General features: G+C 41.3%; 1 protein-coding gene across 1 annotated transcript in view; it reads left to right on the forward strand.

Annotated features, from left to right (window-relative positions):
* Nucleotides 1–7929: 7929 nt before the first annotated feature.
* LOC134349537 (transmembrane protein 182-like) overlaps nucleotides 7930–14193 on the forward strand; it is an 80939-nt gene continuing 74675 nt past the window's right edge. Inside the window, exon 1 of the mRNA XM_063054016.1 lies at nucleotides 7930–8356. Within this exon, the coding sequence (XP_062910086.1) occupies nucleotides 8201–8356 (156 nt within the window). The 5' untranslated portion in view covers nucleotides 7930–8200. The remainder of the gene's footprint in view (nucleotides 8357–14193) is intronic.

Below are 14193 nucleotides of genomic sequence, written 5' to 3' on the forward strand. Positions count from 1 at the left end.
ACCACCTTCTGAGTGAAGATTTCTCCTTATCTTCCCCTTAAACATCTCACCCTTAACGCATGACCTCTAGTTTTAGTCTCACTCAAGCTCAGTGGAAAAAGCCTGCTTGCATTTACCCTACCTACACCCCTCATAATTTTGTATACCTCTGTCAAATCTCTCTTAGTTCTCCTACCCTCCAGGGAATAAAGTCCAAACCTATTTGACCTTTCTCTATCGCTCAGGTAACAGGGAAATTTTATACCACATGGAAAAAATATCCTTCAGACTAATTTGTCCAGGCCAGTCCAGGTACCTTGCTGAGTAAGTTCCATTTGCTTGCGTTTTGGCCCATTTCCCTCTGTACCTATTCAAATGTAACTGCATTGATACTTGCCTCCACTAGTTCCTCTGGTAGCTTGATCCATATACCTATAATCCTGTGTGTGAAATAATTGCCTCTCAGGTCCCGCTTAAATCTTTTCCCACTCACCTCAAAACTATGCCCTCTGGTTTTAGTCTCCTCTACCCAGTATAAAATAGACTGCAACAATCTACCTTAGCTATGTTTCCGACATGATTTTATAAACCTGTAGAGGATCACCACTTAGCCTCCTTCACTCCACGGTAAATATTGCCAGCCTATCCAGTCTTTCCTCATAACTCAAGACTGCCATTCCTGGCAATGTCCCTGTGAACCTTCCCTGTACCCTCCCTGGTTTAGTAATATCTTGGTTATAGTGAGGTGACTATTGCTGCACACAATACTTTAGGTGTAGTCTGACCAACAGCTGTTGCAGAACATCTCAACTCTTGTACCCAGTTAACTAGTTAATGAATGATTACATTCTTTGTAATCTGATGGTGATTGTGGAAGAGATGTTGCCAATCTAAACCAACTGGAGTCTGCAAGTGAGGACATTGAGGATCCAATTGCACAATGAGGTATTGGGGCTCAAGTCTTGGATCTGGTTGATTGGTTTTGAAGGGATGATAGTGTGAAATGCTGAGATATAGTCAATGAAGAGCCTCAGTGTTTATGCATATTTAGACCATAAGACCATACGACATAGAAGCAGAATTAGGCTATTCAGCCCATTGAGTCTGCTCTGCCATTCCATCATGGCTGATCCCAGATCCCACTCAACCCCATACACCGGCCCTCTCACCATATCTTTTAATGCCCTGATGGATCATGAAATGATCAACTTCCACCTTAAATATACCCTCTACTTGCCCTCCACTGCAGTCTGTGGCAGATCATTCCATGGATTCACCATTCTCTGGTTAAAAAAATTCCTCCTTACCTCTGTACTAAAAGGTCGCCCCTCAATTTTAACGCTGTGCCTTCTATTTCTGGATACCCCCACCATGGGAAACATCCTCTCCACATTCAACCTACCTAATCCTTTCAACATTCGGTAGGTTTCAATGAGATCCACACATATTCTTCTAAATTCCTGTGAGTACAGGCCCAAAGCTGCCAAATGCTCCTCATATGTTAAGCCCTCCATTGTTGAAACCATCCTCGTGAACCTCCTCTGGACTCTCTCCAATGACAACATATTTTTTCTGAGATATAGGCCCAATACTGTTGATAATACTCCAAGTGCAGCCTAACTAGTATCTTATAAAGGTTCAGCATTATCTCCTTGCTTTTATATTCTATTCTCCTTGAAATAAATGCCAATATTCACCCAGTAGCACTCGTATCTACAGTGAGGAAATGCTTTGAAAGATTGGTCATGACTAGACTGAACCCCTACCTCGGCAAGGACCTAGACCCATTGCAATTTGCCTATCGCCTCAATAGGTCAACTGCAGATGCAATCTTAATGGCTCTTCACACGGCCTTAGACCACCTGGACAATACAAACACCTGTGTCAGGATGCTGCTCATTGACTTTAGCTCAGCATTTAATACCATCATTCCCGCAATCCTGATTGGGAAGATGCAGAACCTGGGCCTCTGTACCTTCCTCTGCAATTGGGTCTTCGACTTCCTAACCGGAAGACCACAATCTGTGCAGATTGGTGATAACACCTCCTTCTTGCTGACAATCAACACTGGTGCACGTCAGGGGTGTGTGCTTAGCCCACTGCTCTCCTCTCTCTCTACTCATGACAGTATGGCTAGGCACAGCTCAAATACCACCTATAAGTTTGCTGATGATACAACCATTGATGGTAGAATCTTAAATGGTGATGAGAGGGCGTACAGGAGTGAGATATGCCAACTAATGGAGTGGTGTCACAGCAACAACATTGCACTCAACGTCAGTAAGATGAAAGAGCTGATTGTGGACTTCAGGAAGGGTAAGACGAAAGAACACATACCAATCCTCATAGAGGGATCAGAAATGGAGAGAGTGAGCAGCTTCATGTTCCTGGGTGTCAAGATCTCTGAGGATCTAACCTGGTCCCAACATATCGATGCAGCTATAAAGAAGGCAAGACAGCGACTATACTTTATTAGGAGCCTGAAGAGATTAGTTATGTCAACAGAAATACTCAAAAACTTCCATAGATGTACAGTGGAGAGCATTCTGACAGGCTGCATCACTGTCTGGTATGGAGGGGCTACTGTACAGGACCGAAAGAAGCTGCAGAAGATTGTAAGCTTAGTCAGTTCCATCTTGGGTACTAGCCTACAAAGTACCCAGGACATCTTCAAGGAGTGGTGTTACAGAAAGGCAGTGTCCATTATTAAAGACCTCCAGAACTCAGGGCATGCCCCTTTCTCACTGTTACTATCAGGTAGGAGGTACAGAAGCCTGAAGGCACACACTCAGCGATTCAGGAACAGCTTCTTCCCCTCTGCCATCCAATTCCTAAATGGACATTGAACTCTTGAACGCTACCTCACTCTTTTAATATATATTATTCCTGCTTTTGCACGATTTTTAATCTACTCAATATACATATATGGTAATTGATTTATTTATTTATTTATTATTATAATTTTATTTTTTTTCTTCTTCTATATTACATATTGCATTGAACTGCTGCTGCTAAGTTAACAAATTTCACGACACTTGCCAGTGATAATAAACCTGATTCTGATGAACTTTGTCATTAGCGCCTGTATGGACCATGACCTCCAGCTGTTCACCCTCCCACTTAAGAAAGCTAAGGACTCTATCCGAGATGTCCCTGACCCTGGCACCTGGAAGGCAACATGCCATCTGGGAATCTCGTTCTCATCCGCAGAACCTCCTTTTTCTCCCCCTAATCTAACAAATCTCCCATCACCACAGCTCACCTCTTCTCTCCCCGAGCCAGACAGACTCAATAGCTGAGAACTGACCGCCGTGACTTTCTTCTGCTAGATCATCCACCCTGACAGTATCCTGTTGTTGAGGGGGGTGGCCACAGGGGAACTCTGCAAATACCTTTCACCCTCCTGACTGTCATCCATTTAAAGTTTCATCACATTTTTTATGTTAACTTTCTCTGTCATTGTCTAAAAATTGTAATTTACTGTCAGTATTCCTTATTTAAAATTAAAGAAAAACACGGGCTGGATATATGATCCTTAAAGGAGTACACACAATACTTCTGTTTGATATCCTGTGAATTGCATTCAAATGACCATTAGCTGACTAACAAATCGGAATTACGGTCTTAAATTCACTGTTAAATTTGTTATTCAAAATATATTCTCTGACTTCATTACAAGATTAATGCTAATTTCGAGCAGTTGTGCTGTGTGCCGTACGTAGAGCTGCGATTATATTAAGGATAGTAATCATGGTAATATGAGCCCTGCATGTAGAGTTTGTCAAATGTTTGACAGCGGAAGCAATTGCAGCACTTTATTCTTCTTGTTTATTTCTCATATTGGATTGATGGTAAGTGATATGATATATTGTTTAATGGTGAATATATTGTTATACATGGAAATGTTGTTGGGAGTGGTAACTGTGATGTAGTCCATCTGGCCCAGGTAACTTATCCACCTTAAGACCTTTGAGTTTGCCTAGCAACTTTTCTTTGTAATAGCAATGGTACTCACCCCTGCTCCCTGACACTCACCGACCTCTGGCACACTGCTAATGTCTTCCACAGCGAAGACTGATGCAAAGTATCCATTAAGTTCATCTGCCGTTGCTTTGTCTCCCATTGCAACCTCACCAGTATCATTTTCCAGTGGTCCAATATCAACTCTCCCCCATCCCCTGTTTACAACTGAAAACAACTTTTGGTATCCTGCTTTATATTTTTGGCTAGTTTGCCCTCATATTTCATTTTTTCACTTCTTATAGCTTTATTAATTGCCTTTTGTTGGATTTTAAAAGCTTTCCAATCATTCAACCTTCCACTCACTTTTGCTACCTTATATGCCCTTTCCTGGGCTTTTATGTAGTCCTTAAGCTTGCTTATCAGCCACGGCTGCCTATCCCTGCCATTGGAGAATGACTTCTTCTGTGGGACAAATCTATCCTGCATCTTGTGAACTATTTTCAGAAACTTCAGCCACCTCTGCTGTACCGTCATCCCCACTAGTATCCTCCTCCAATCCACCTGGGCAAGCTTTTCTCTCATGCCTCTGTAATTCCCTTTATTCCATTGCGATACTGATACATGTAACTTAAACTTCTCCCTCTCAAATTGCAGTATGAATTTAATCATATTAAGATCATTGTCTCCTAAGGGTTTCTTTACATTAAACTCCCTGATAAGATCTGGGTTATTACACAGCATCCGGTCTAAGATAGCCTTTCCCTGAGTAGGTCCAGCACAAGCTGCTCTAAAAAGCCATCTCATAGGCATTGAACAAATTCTCTCTCTTGTGATCCAACACCAACCTGATTTTCCCAATCCCCTTGCATATGGAAGCCCCCAATACAATTGTGTCATTACACTTATTACATGCCTTTTCCAGCTCCCTTTGCAATCTCAACCGCAGATCTTGGCTACTACTTGGAGATTCCCATAATGTTTTTTTTTAATTTACTGTCCACATTTTTCCAGGGTTGAGCGAAGTGCCAATAAAATAGCATTTGCTGTGACCTGTTGTAATAGTAGGTATATTGGAGTGAATATGTCGTGGTTTCTTGTGTCTCACAAATGACCAGGAGGCGCAGAAGATTCTTCTAGAAGTTTTAAACTTTAATTTGCAAATCAAATCTGAGACAGTCAGTGAGCTAGTTGCTGAGTGCCCACTGATCTTTGTACATAGCATTTTTTATAGCACTCTTCTGGCTTAGCCGCATTCGCATATCCCATCAGTCTACAGTTGTATATCATCAATATACCAGCTCCTGACTTGCCACTATTGTTTTTACCCCTTAATTTAATCATGTCCTGGTTTACATTCTGGGCCACGTGTTTTCTCATCCCTGGCCACAGTTATTTCTTAGTTAGCCTGTCATTAACATACTGCCGCATGTTTCATCATCCTATCTGCCACCGTTATCTTTTTACTTGGTTACATTCTAATGAGCCAATAGTACACAGGTTACATTCTAGCTAATAAGTCAGTGGTTACATAGTAAATACCATAGAAAATACAATGTGTACCCAGTAAATCAATACACTTAATAAACACTTAATACGTAGTAAACACTTAGTGCCTAGTAAACACTTCACAAGATCACAAGACAAAGGAGCAGAAGTAGGCCATTCAGCCCATCGAGACTGCTCCACAGCTCCCCCATGAACTAAACTATTCACCCATCTAGTTCCAATTTCCGGCTTTTTCCCCATATCCCTTGATACCCTGACTAATTAGATACCTGTCAATCTCCTCCTTAAACACCCTCAATGATCGGGCCTCCACAGCTGTATGTGGCAACCAATTCCACAAGTCCACGACCCTCTGGCTAAAAAAATTTCTCCTCATCTCTGTTTTAACTGGGTACCCTCTAATTCTAAGACTATGGCCTTTTGTCCTGGACTCACCCACCAAGGGAAACAACCTTTCCACATCTACTCTGTCCAACCCTTTCAACATTCGAAATGTTTCTATGAGATCCCCTCTCATTCTTCTATACTCTAATGAATACAATCCAAGAGCTGACAAATGCTCCTCATATGCTAGCCCCTGCATTCCAGGAATCATCCTTGTAAATCTTCTCTGAACTCTCTCCAACATCAGTGCATCCTTTCTAAGGTAGGGGGCCCAAAACTGCACACAGTATTCCAAATGAGGTCTCACTAATGCCCCATAGAGCCTCATCAACACCTCCTTACTCTTATACACTATTCCTCTTGAAATGAATGCCAACATAGCATTCGCTTTCCTTACCGCCAATCCAACTTGGTGGTTAACCTTTAGGGTACCCTGCACGAGGACCCCCAAGTCCCTTTGCACTTCGGATTTTTGAATTTTCTCCCCATCTAAATAATAATCTGCCCGATTATTTCTTCTTCCGAAATGTACAACCGTACATTTGTCAACGTTGTATCTCATCTGCCATTTCTTTGCCCACTCTCCTAAACTGACTAAGTCTCTCTGCAACCTTTCCGTTTCTTCAACATTTCCTGCTCCTCCACCTATCTTGGTGTCATCCGCAAACTTAGCCACAAAACCATTTAATCCATAATCCAAATCATCGGTATACATCATAAAAAGAAGCGGCCCCAACACCGACCCCTGGGGAACACCACTAGTAACCAGCAACCAATCAGAATAGGATCCCTTTACTCCCACACTTTGCTTTCTGCCTATCAGCCAATGCTCCACCCATTTCAATATCTTTCTTATAATTCCTTGGGCTCTCATCTTATTAAGCAGCCTCATATGCAGCACCTTATCGAAGGCCTTTTGAAAATCCAAATACACAACATCCACAGCCTCTCCCTTGTCAATCTTATTCGAGATTACCTCAAAAAATTGCAATAGGTTGGTAAGGCAGGATCTTCCCTTCATCAAACCATGCTGGCTTGGGCCTATCTTGTCATGCACCTCGAGGTATTTCATAACCTCGTCCTTGAGGATTGACTCCAATATCTTTCCAACTACCGATGTCAGACTAATAGGTCTGTAATTTTCTTTTTGCTGCCTCCTTCCTTTCTTAAATAGCGGAACTACATTTGCTTACTTAGTAAGCAGTGTTTCATAACAAATAATACATATTGTTTTCCAATAGATACAAGTTGCTCCTCAGGCAGGAGTTGATATGTTTCATCACCCACATCACAAAGCAATTTATCACTGTGGATGGAAGTGCTACTGGATCATGGTATTGGGAAAAGTTACCATTTCCTTCTTAGTTTACCAATATAACTAAAGCCTGCTCGAAGTGTGGGCACCTCAAACAGGTGAAGTGTGAGGTCAAAGATATCAGTAAACCATCTGGCCAGTTGATCAGCACAGGTTTTCAGTACTTGGCCAAACACTCCAGATGCCTTCTGGTAGTGTAATCGTGGTCAAGTGTGTTGGGACCCTTAGTGTTGCAGATGAGGTGTTAATGATGATAATAAAAATTCTACAAGCAAGTTTGGCAATGACTTGAAATGAGCTGTTATTGTTTGAAAATATTGGCACTTGTTTGCTAAAGCTCCCCATTCTGCTGGAATTTTCCAGAGTATTTTTTTTTGTTTCAAATCCCAAGCATCTGCAATTTTGTGCTCTGATTTATTAAAAAAAAACACAGCCACAGGTAATCAACATGGGCAGCTGGTCAAAGGGTCTGCGATCTTCGGCAGCTTGCAGCCATAACCTGTGAATTTCTGTGGTGGAGTATGTACGGACGGGTCGGCTGGAGCGAAAGGAGCACTTTTCTCAGTGTATGAGAGCAGAAACAAGTAACATAAAAGTGATTGCAAAAGTAATCCCAATTGCAACATACTGTATCGCCTCCCAAGATTCCCACAATGGGAATGTTTGTGTTATGTTGTTAGTGAATGATTCTCCCTCCTGTTCTTGCGATACAGAAATGCCTTTCAAAAACGTCTACTGTTTATTCCTGTACACAGATGCTGCTTGACCTAGCATTCTGCGTGCGGAGCTTTGGATTTCCAGCATCTGCAGAATTTCTCGTGCTTACAACCTTTAAGATCGGCTAACGTAAGCTCAGCACTTTGCATCTCTAATTATTAATAGGCTGAAGACCGACACGACGTCACCCCCACCCCTCACCAGCGCCCCATGTAGTTCATCAATCTTCAGATTTAATGTTAATCGAAAACTCGCAGTGCTGGGCAAAGACTCATCCAGACTCTTCACTGAGAGCAAGACGGAGCGGAGGCTGCTGCTCGCTTTCTTCGGGAAGTCATGAAAAATTCCGGTTCAAAAGTGATAGCCGTCGCTAGGTCGCTCAGTACCCTGGGGATAGTTTTTTCCCTGTTGACTTTCTGCACCAACTGCTGGCTGCTCGCGACCGAAACCTGTGCCCTGCCAAAAAATGGCACAAAACCGGAGTTCAGGCAGGTTTGTGAGTTACAGCTCAATTTGTAATCAAAGCACACAGATTGTGAGGAAGCGAGGTTAAGTGTAAAGTGTGGATTGATCATTATTAATTGTAAGAGATTTGGAATTTAATGAAATGGAAACGGTCACTTGTTTACTGTTACTGAGTGCAGAGCACGTGAAATTGTTGTAAGAAGTTTCTGTAAATCGGAGTTGATCGCTGCTGGGCGCGAGTTTCCAGTTGCATCACTTACTCTCTGCTGAAAGCAACTCTTAAGCATCAGGTTATCAAAGATGGTCTGCCAGTATTTCATTCTCAAGTAACCGAGACGCCAGACACAGATTTTCATCGATAATCTGTTAGTCTCCGTCTATTGCTCCTCAAAGGACCGGGTGGGGTGCGGTGGTGAGAGGGGAGGGGGGCGATGGTGACAGGGGAGGGGGGCGATGGTGGGAGGGGAGGGGGAGAGGTGCACTCAATGACTGGGTAGGAAATAATGCAGCTGAAATTCAGAATATTTTAGAAATGTGAGAATGTTGAAGTGTTGATGAGTTAAGTGACTTGCAAATGGAAGGATGAGTCTGCTGTTGGCCAAGAAGGGTGGAGGGTTTAGATGCTTTTTTTGCTGGGGGGGGGTGTGGTAAACCATGTATATATGTTGTAACTCGGTTACCTGCCTGGACACACCGCTCTGCTGACTGCCCCTGTGGCTCCTCCCACAGAGTCCTGTATAAAGGTGTTTGCCTTGCCCCTCCCCCTCAGTCCGGGGCAGACACTCACAGTGGAGGTCGTATTGTACAGCGAATAAAAGCCTTTCAGTATTTTACCAAACCTCAGTCTTTTGGAGTAATTGAAGGTGCTTCAGGGGGGTAGTTGCTTTGCTGCTGCTTATGCATGGAAGGAGTTGGGGGGGCTTTGGGGTTCTAACATTTAATTCATTCATTCTTTGGGGCACTCTGTTTTCATGGATGTTTGCAAAGAAAAAATAATTTCAGGATGTATATTGTATACATTTCTCTGACATTAAATTTACCTATTGAAGGTAGGAGAAGAAATTAAACAGGTTTATATACAGAACTCTATGATCCTCTATCCGCAGAGAGCCCATCTCTTACTACCGAAAGGAATGAGGAAAAAATTGCTAATGAGCTTTAAAAGGAGAATTCTTTATCACAGATATGTCTGTATAATGTTTAGGAACGAGAAAAAAACCTTCAAATGCCAGTCATAAAGGTGCATTCAGGTTTACTGTTGGAGATTAGTTAATGAATAACAGTTAGACAACAGATTTATCAGATAAACAGGGACATGACTGCTTCATACCAGAATAAATTGAGACTTAGACTGAGCTAAAAAATACCCTGTTTCAAATAGATTAACTTCTTTTGACATCGTCCTGTTAATGCCTGCCAAATCAAGATCTGGAAATTCTGATATCTTCCATTTAAATGCAGTAAGACATAATGGCATTGCAAACAAAGTGCAAAGATATTTGGAAGCCAAATGTAGATACAAAATTATTTTGAGCAACCCATGTCCACTTCAGTGTTAAGTTACACTTGTGACCAAGATAAAGATAACTTGAGTCCATAGTTTAAAACTTGATACTTGTGTCAGTTTTAAGAGCTCTGCCTACAAAAGAAGTAACTTTCCAATGTTGTAACCATACACCCTTGTTTATGAATGGATATACGTAATGCTGGTATTTCAGAGTGTAGCTATGCTGGCCCACATGGATTGTGTGTGTGTGTGTGTGTGTGTATAAGCGTGCATACACACATAATTATGCATCTATGTATATGTGTCCACGTGACTGTATGCTACATCTGTGTAGAATGCCTGGTAATACACACAAAATGCTGGGAGAGCTCAGCAGGCCTGGCAGTATCTATGGAAAAGAGCCACAGTTGATGTTTTGGGCCAAGACCATTCAGCAGAACTGTTCTCTTTTCCATAGATGCTGCCTGGCCTGCTGACTTCCTCCAGCATTTTGTGTGTGTTGCTTGGATTTCCAGCATCTGCAGATTTTCTCTCGTTTGTGAGAAGAGGCTGATCTGGTCTTTGGCCCTCTTGGTCCTGCTTGTCAGAGCCATTTAAACTCCATTAAATACATCTGGAAGCTGGTGTACTAAGACCCACTCCACGATAAAAGAATTGATGCACAGAAGTGGATTGGGAGAAAGTTGTCCTGGAAGCTGAGGAACTGCTGAAGAGGGTGAAGACAATGAAGATGAAGAAGAAGAAGGCAAATGATAATAACAGAAACAAGAGTGTCAAGTTAATAAAGCCAACTTTAGGGGAGTGATTAGCTATGTTAGATACTCTAGACAAGCTTCTGTATTGAGAATATATATTCATAAATTTGAGCTTTCTTTATTCAGAGTTTTCTCAAAACATTAGAACTCATAAAATTATGTGTTAGACAATCTTTCATCTATTTAGAATAAATTGCATTTTAAGAAAAGAAAGTGCTGTTTTAGTTGTTGCATATGTGAATTTAAATACAATAATCTGGAAGATACTGACTAAGTTGTCCTGCTTTTCCAGAAACAAGCAAATGACAGTATGATATTGAATCAGCTGATACTGAAGAAGATAGCACAGCGTGAAGCAATGATGAAAACTCGTCATTGAAAGTTAGGAGTTGCACTCTGCAGTCTAATTAAAATGATATTCACTTGATATACACTCAGTGCCACTTTATTAGATACACCAGTACACCTGCTCGATAATGCAAATATTTAATCAACCAATATATAAAACAATGCAGATATGGTCAAGAAGTTCAGTTGTTCAGCTCAAATATCAGAATGAGGGAAGAAATGTGATTTAAATGACTTTGACCATTAAATAGTGGTTGGTGCCAGAGAGGGTGGTTTGAGTATCTCAGAAACTCTTGATCCGCTGGGATTTTCATGTGCAACAGTTTCCAGATCTTTACAGAGAGTGGTATGAAAAACAAAAAAAAATCCAGTGAGCATCTGTTCTGTGGGCAAAATACCTTGCTAGTGAGAGAGGTCAGAGGAAAATGGCCAGATTGCTTCAAGCTGACAGAAAAGTGACACTAACTCAAATGACCACATGTTACAACAGTGGTGTGCAGAAGAACATCTCTGAATGCACATCACATCAAACCTTGAAGTGGATGAAAATACTGCAGCAAAAGATCAAAATATACATAACGTGGCCACTGAGTGTATCTTAATCATTGATAATTGACTTTAATAAATTTGTTATCTACTTTTAACAGATACAATTATTACTGTAGCTTTAAAAGTATTAGAACATTGAACACAGAACATTTTAACATGGTACAAAGCTTTCAGCCCACCTTTTAACCTACTCTAAGATTAACCTAGCCCTTCTCTCATACATAGCCCGATATTTTTCTATCATCTATGTTTAATGTATCTGCCTTTAACCACACCTCTGGCAGGGCATCTCATGCACTCACTATTCTGTGTAAAAAAAAACTTCCATCTCACATTCTATCTATACTTTCTTTCAATTTGCATATACTTATGCCCCCTGGTATTAACCATTTTCACCCTAAGAACAAGTCTCTGGTTGTCCACTTGATCTATGCCTCTTATCATGTTGTTACAAGAAACTGTATCTGATGTACAGTATCTTTTTCTGATTCTCTGTATCTTTCCCTCTAGAGTCTCTTGTTCTTTCCTCTTCTCTTTCCTTCTTTCCCTGGATGAAAGGATGCTGAATGATTTCTATGACAGTTTTTGGTGGTGTTCGTTGTTTTATTGTTACTTAATTTGTGATAATTGTCTTATTGTTAATTTAGCAATGCGGGAGTGTGTGCATAACAACAAACATGGCTTAGCATTACTTGCAATTGTAACTGATACTACAACAAGCCAGTTATAATGATCAAAAGCTTAATGGGATGTGTATTTTCTTTTTCCAACTTAGCAAATTTTCAATTGGAGACTGAAATTGGTGAAGAAGAAACAAAGCAACACTTAAAGCAAACAGCCTGATTCTAGCCCTGGATTGAGTTTCATATTTTTGTACCTCTGAAGATAGGAATCTCATTTGTCTACATATTTCAAAAGAACCTGTTCATTGGCAGAAGAGAGAGAAAGGGATAGTATGTTAACCTATAAAGTGCCAGATGAATTAGGTAGGTTTAAGAAACTAGGTAGCATGAACTGGATAATATACGTACCTGCAGAACACAGTTGATATTTTATCAATAAATTGCCAGCAGTACCTTGCCTTGAGCATGGAATGTTGAGTAAATCCAACTGTAATCCATTTCTTCTGTCTCCTGCCCTTTTCTCTCTCAAGCAAGACGTGGTTCTTTTTCCCCAACCTCAGCCAAGATGGGGCTCTTTATCTCTCCTCTCAGCCCAGACAAAGCTCTGATCCTTCCCTCTTAGCTTTACCATTGCTCTCCTTCTCTTTCTTGGTACACCCATGACTCTGCCCCTTTGCCCTCAGCACAAATATCACTCTGATTCTTCTCTTAGTATAGCTGTAGCTATCTTTTTTTTGCTTGGCTCAATCACAGCTCTGCCCTCATTGTCTGGCCCATTCATGCCTCTGACCCCCTTCCCCCCCAGTGTTACCATGGTTCTGCTCCTGTTTCTCAACCAGCTGTGGTCCTACCTAAAGTATATTTAATATTTCAGTAACATTGGAGTAATATTGTAAAATATATTGTTTGATTAGGTATTCTTTGTTTAAATAATGCATTGTGGTTTATATGTACAGGTATATCACCGGCATTAAGTCTCCACTTAATAAGTGCACATCTCATATAAAGTGAAAAAACAAAGTGTACACATTCTCCTGGTCTCCCTGTGATTTTCTTTCAAGGAAGTCTGAAATGAACCTGAGACAACTGCCTGCCTGTTGAAGCTATTTACATTTTTTAAAAAGTGCAGTGGGACATTGGATTTAAAATAAAGGTGCAGCACGTTCTACTTCAGGAAGGGACTGAGTCAGTCAAGTTAAAAAAAGACAGAATACGGACATGTTCATGGGTTCATAAACAGTGAGTACCAGGTGATAATAATAATAATAAAGAAAGCAAAAACAAGCAGAAATGGCTGGCCACATTGGAAAGATAGACACATTGGATTGACAAGAGTTAACCGGATATTGAATATTGAGCATATTAAGCAGTATTTCTCTGGCCCTACATTCCTCCTTAGGAACACCTGGAGAATAAAGACGCATATGTACGGCTCCTTTTCATTGACTCCAGCTCTGCCTTTAATGCCATCATTCCAAATAAACTGATTTTGAAGCTCCGGAACCTGGGCCTTAGCACCAGATCTGCAGCTGGGTCTTCAACTTCCTCACAGACAGGACCCAGGCTGTAAAAATAGGGAACAAGCTCTCCTCTACAATCACTCTGAGCACCGGTGCCCCACAAGGCTGTGTACTCAGCCCCCTGCTGTACTCAGTGTACACCCATGATTGTGTAGCCAAGTTTCCATCAAACTCAATATGTAAGTTTGCTGATGACACAACAATTGAAGGCCATATCTCGAGAAATGATGAGTTTGAGTACAGAGAGGAAATTAAGAACCTGGTGGCATGGTGCAAAGGCAATAACCTATCCCTCAACATCAGCAAGACGAAGGAATTGGTTGTTGACTTCAGAAGGAGTAGCGGACTGCATGACCCAATTTACATCAGTGGTGCGCAAGTGCAACAGGTCAAAAGCTTTAAGTTCCTCGGGGTCAATATCACAAATGACCTGACTTGGTCCAACCAAGCGGAGTCCACTGCCAAGAAGGCCCACCAGCACCTTTACTTCCTGAGAAAGCGAAAGAAATTTGGCCTGTTCCCTAAAACCTTCACTAATTTTTATAGATGCACCGTAGAAAGC

This window comes from Mobula hypostoma, chromosome 7 (genome assembly GCF_963921235.1).
Source record: "Mobula hypostoma chromosome 7, sMobHyp1.1, whole genome shotgun sequence".
Classification (NCBI taxonomy): domain Eukaryota; kingdom Metazoa; phylum Chordata; class Chondrichthyes; order Myliobatiformes; family Myliobatidae; genus Mobula; species Mobula hypostoma.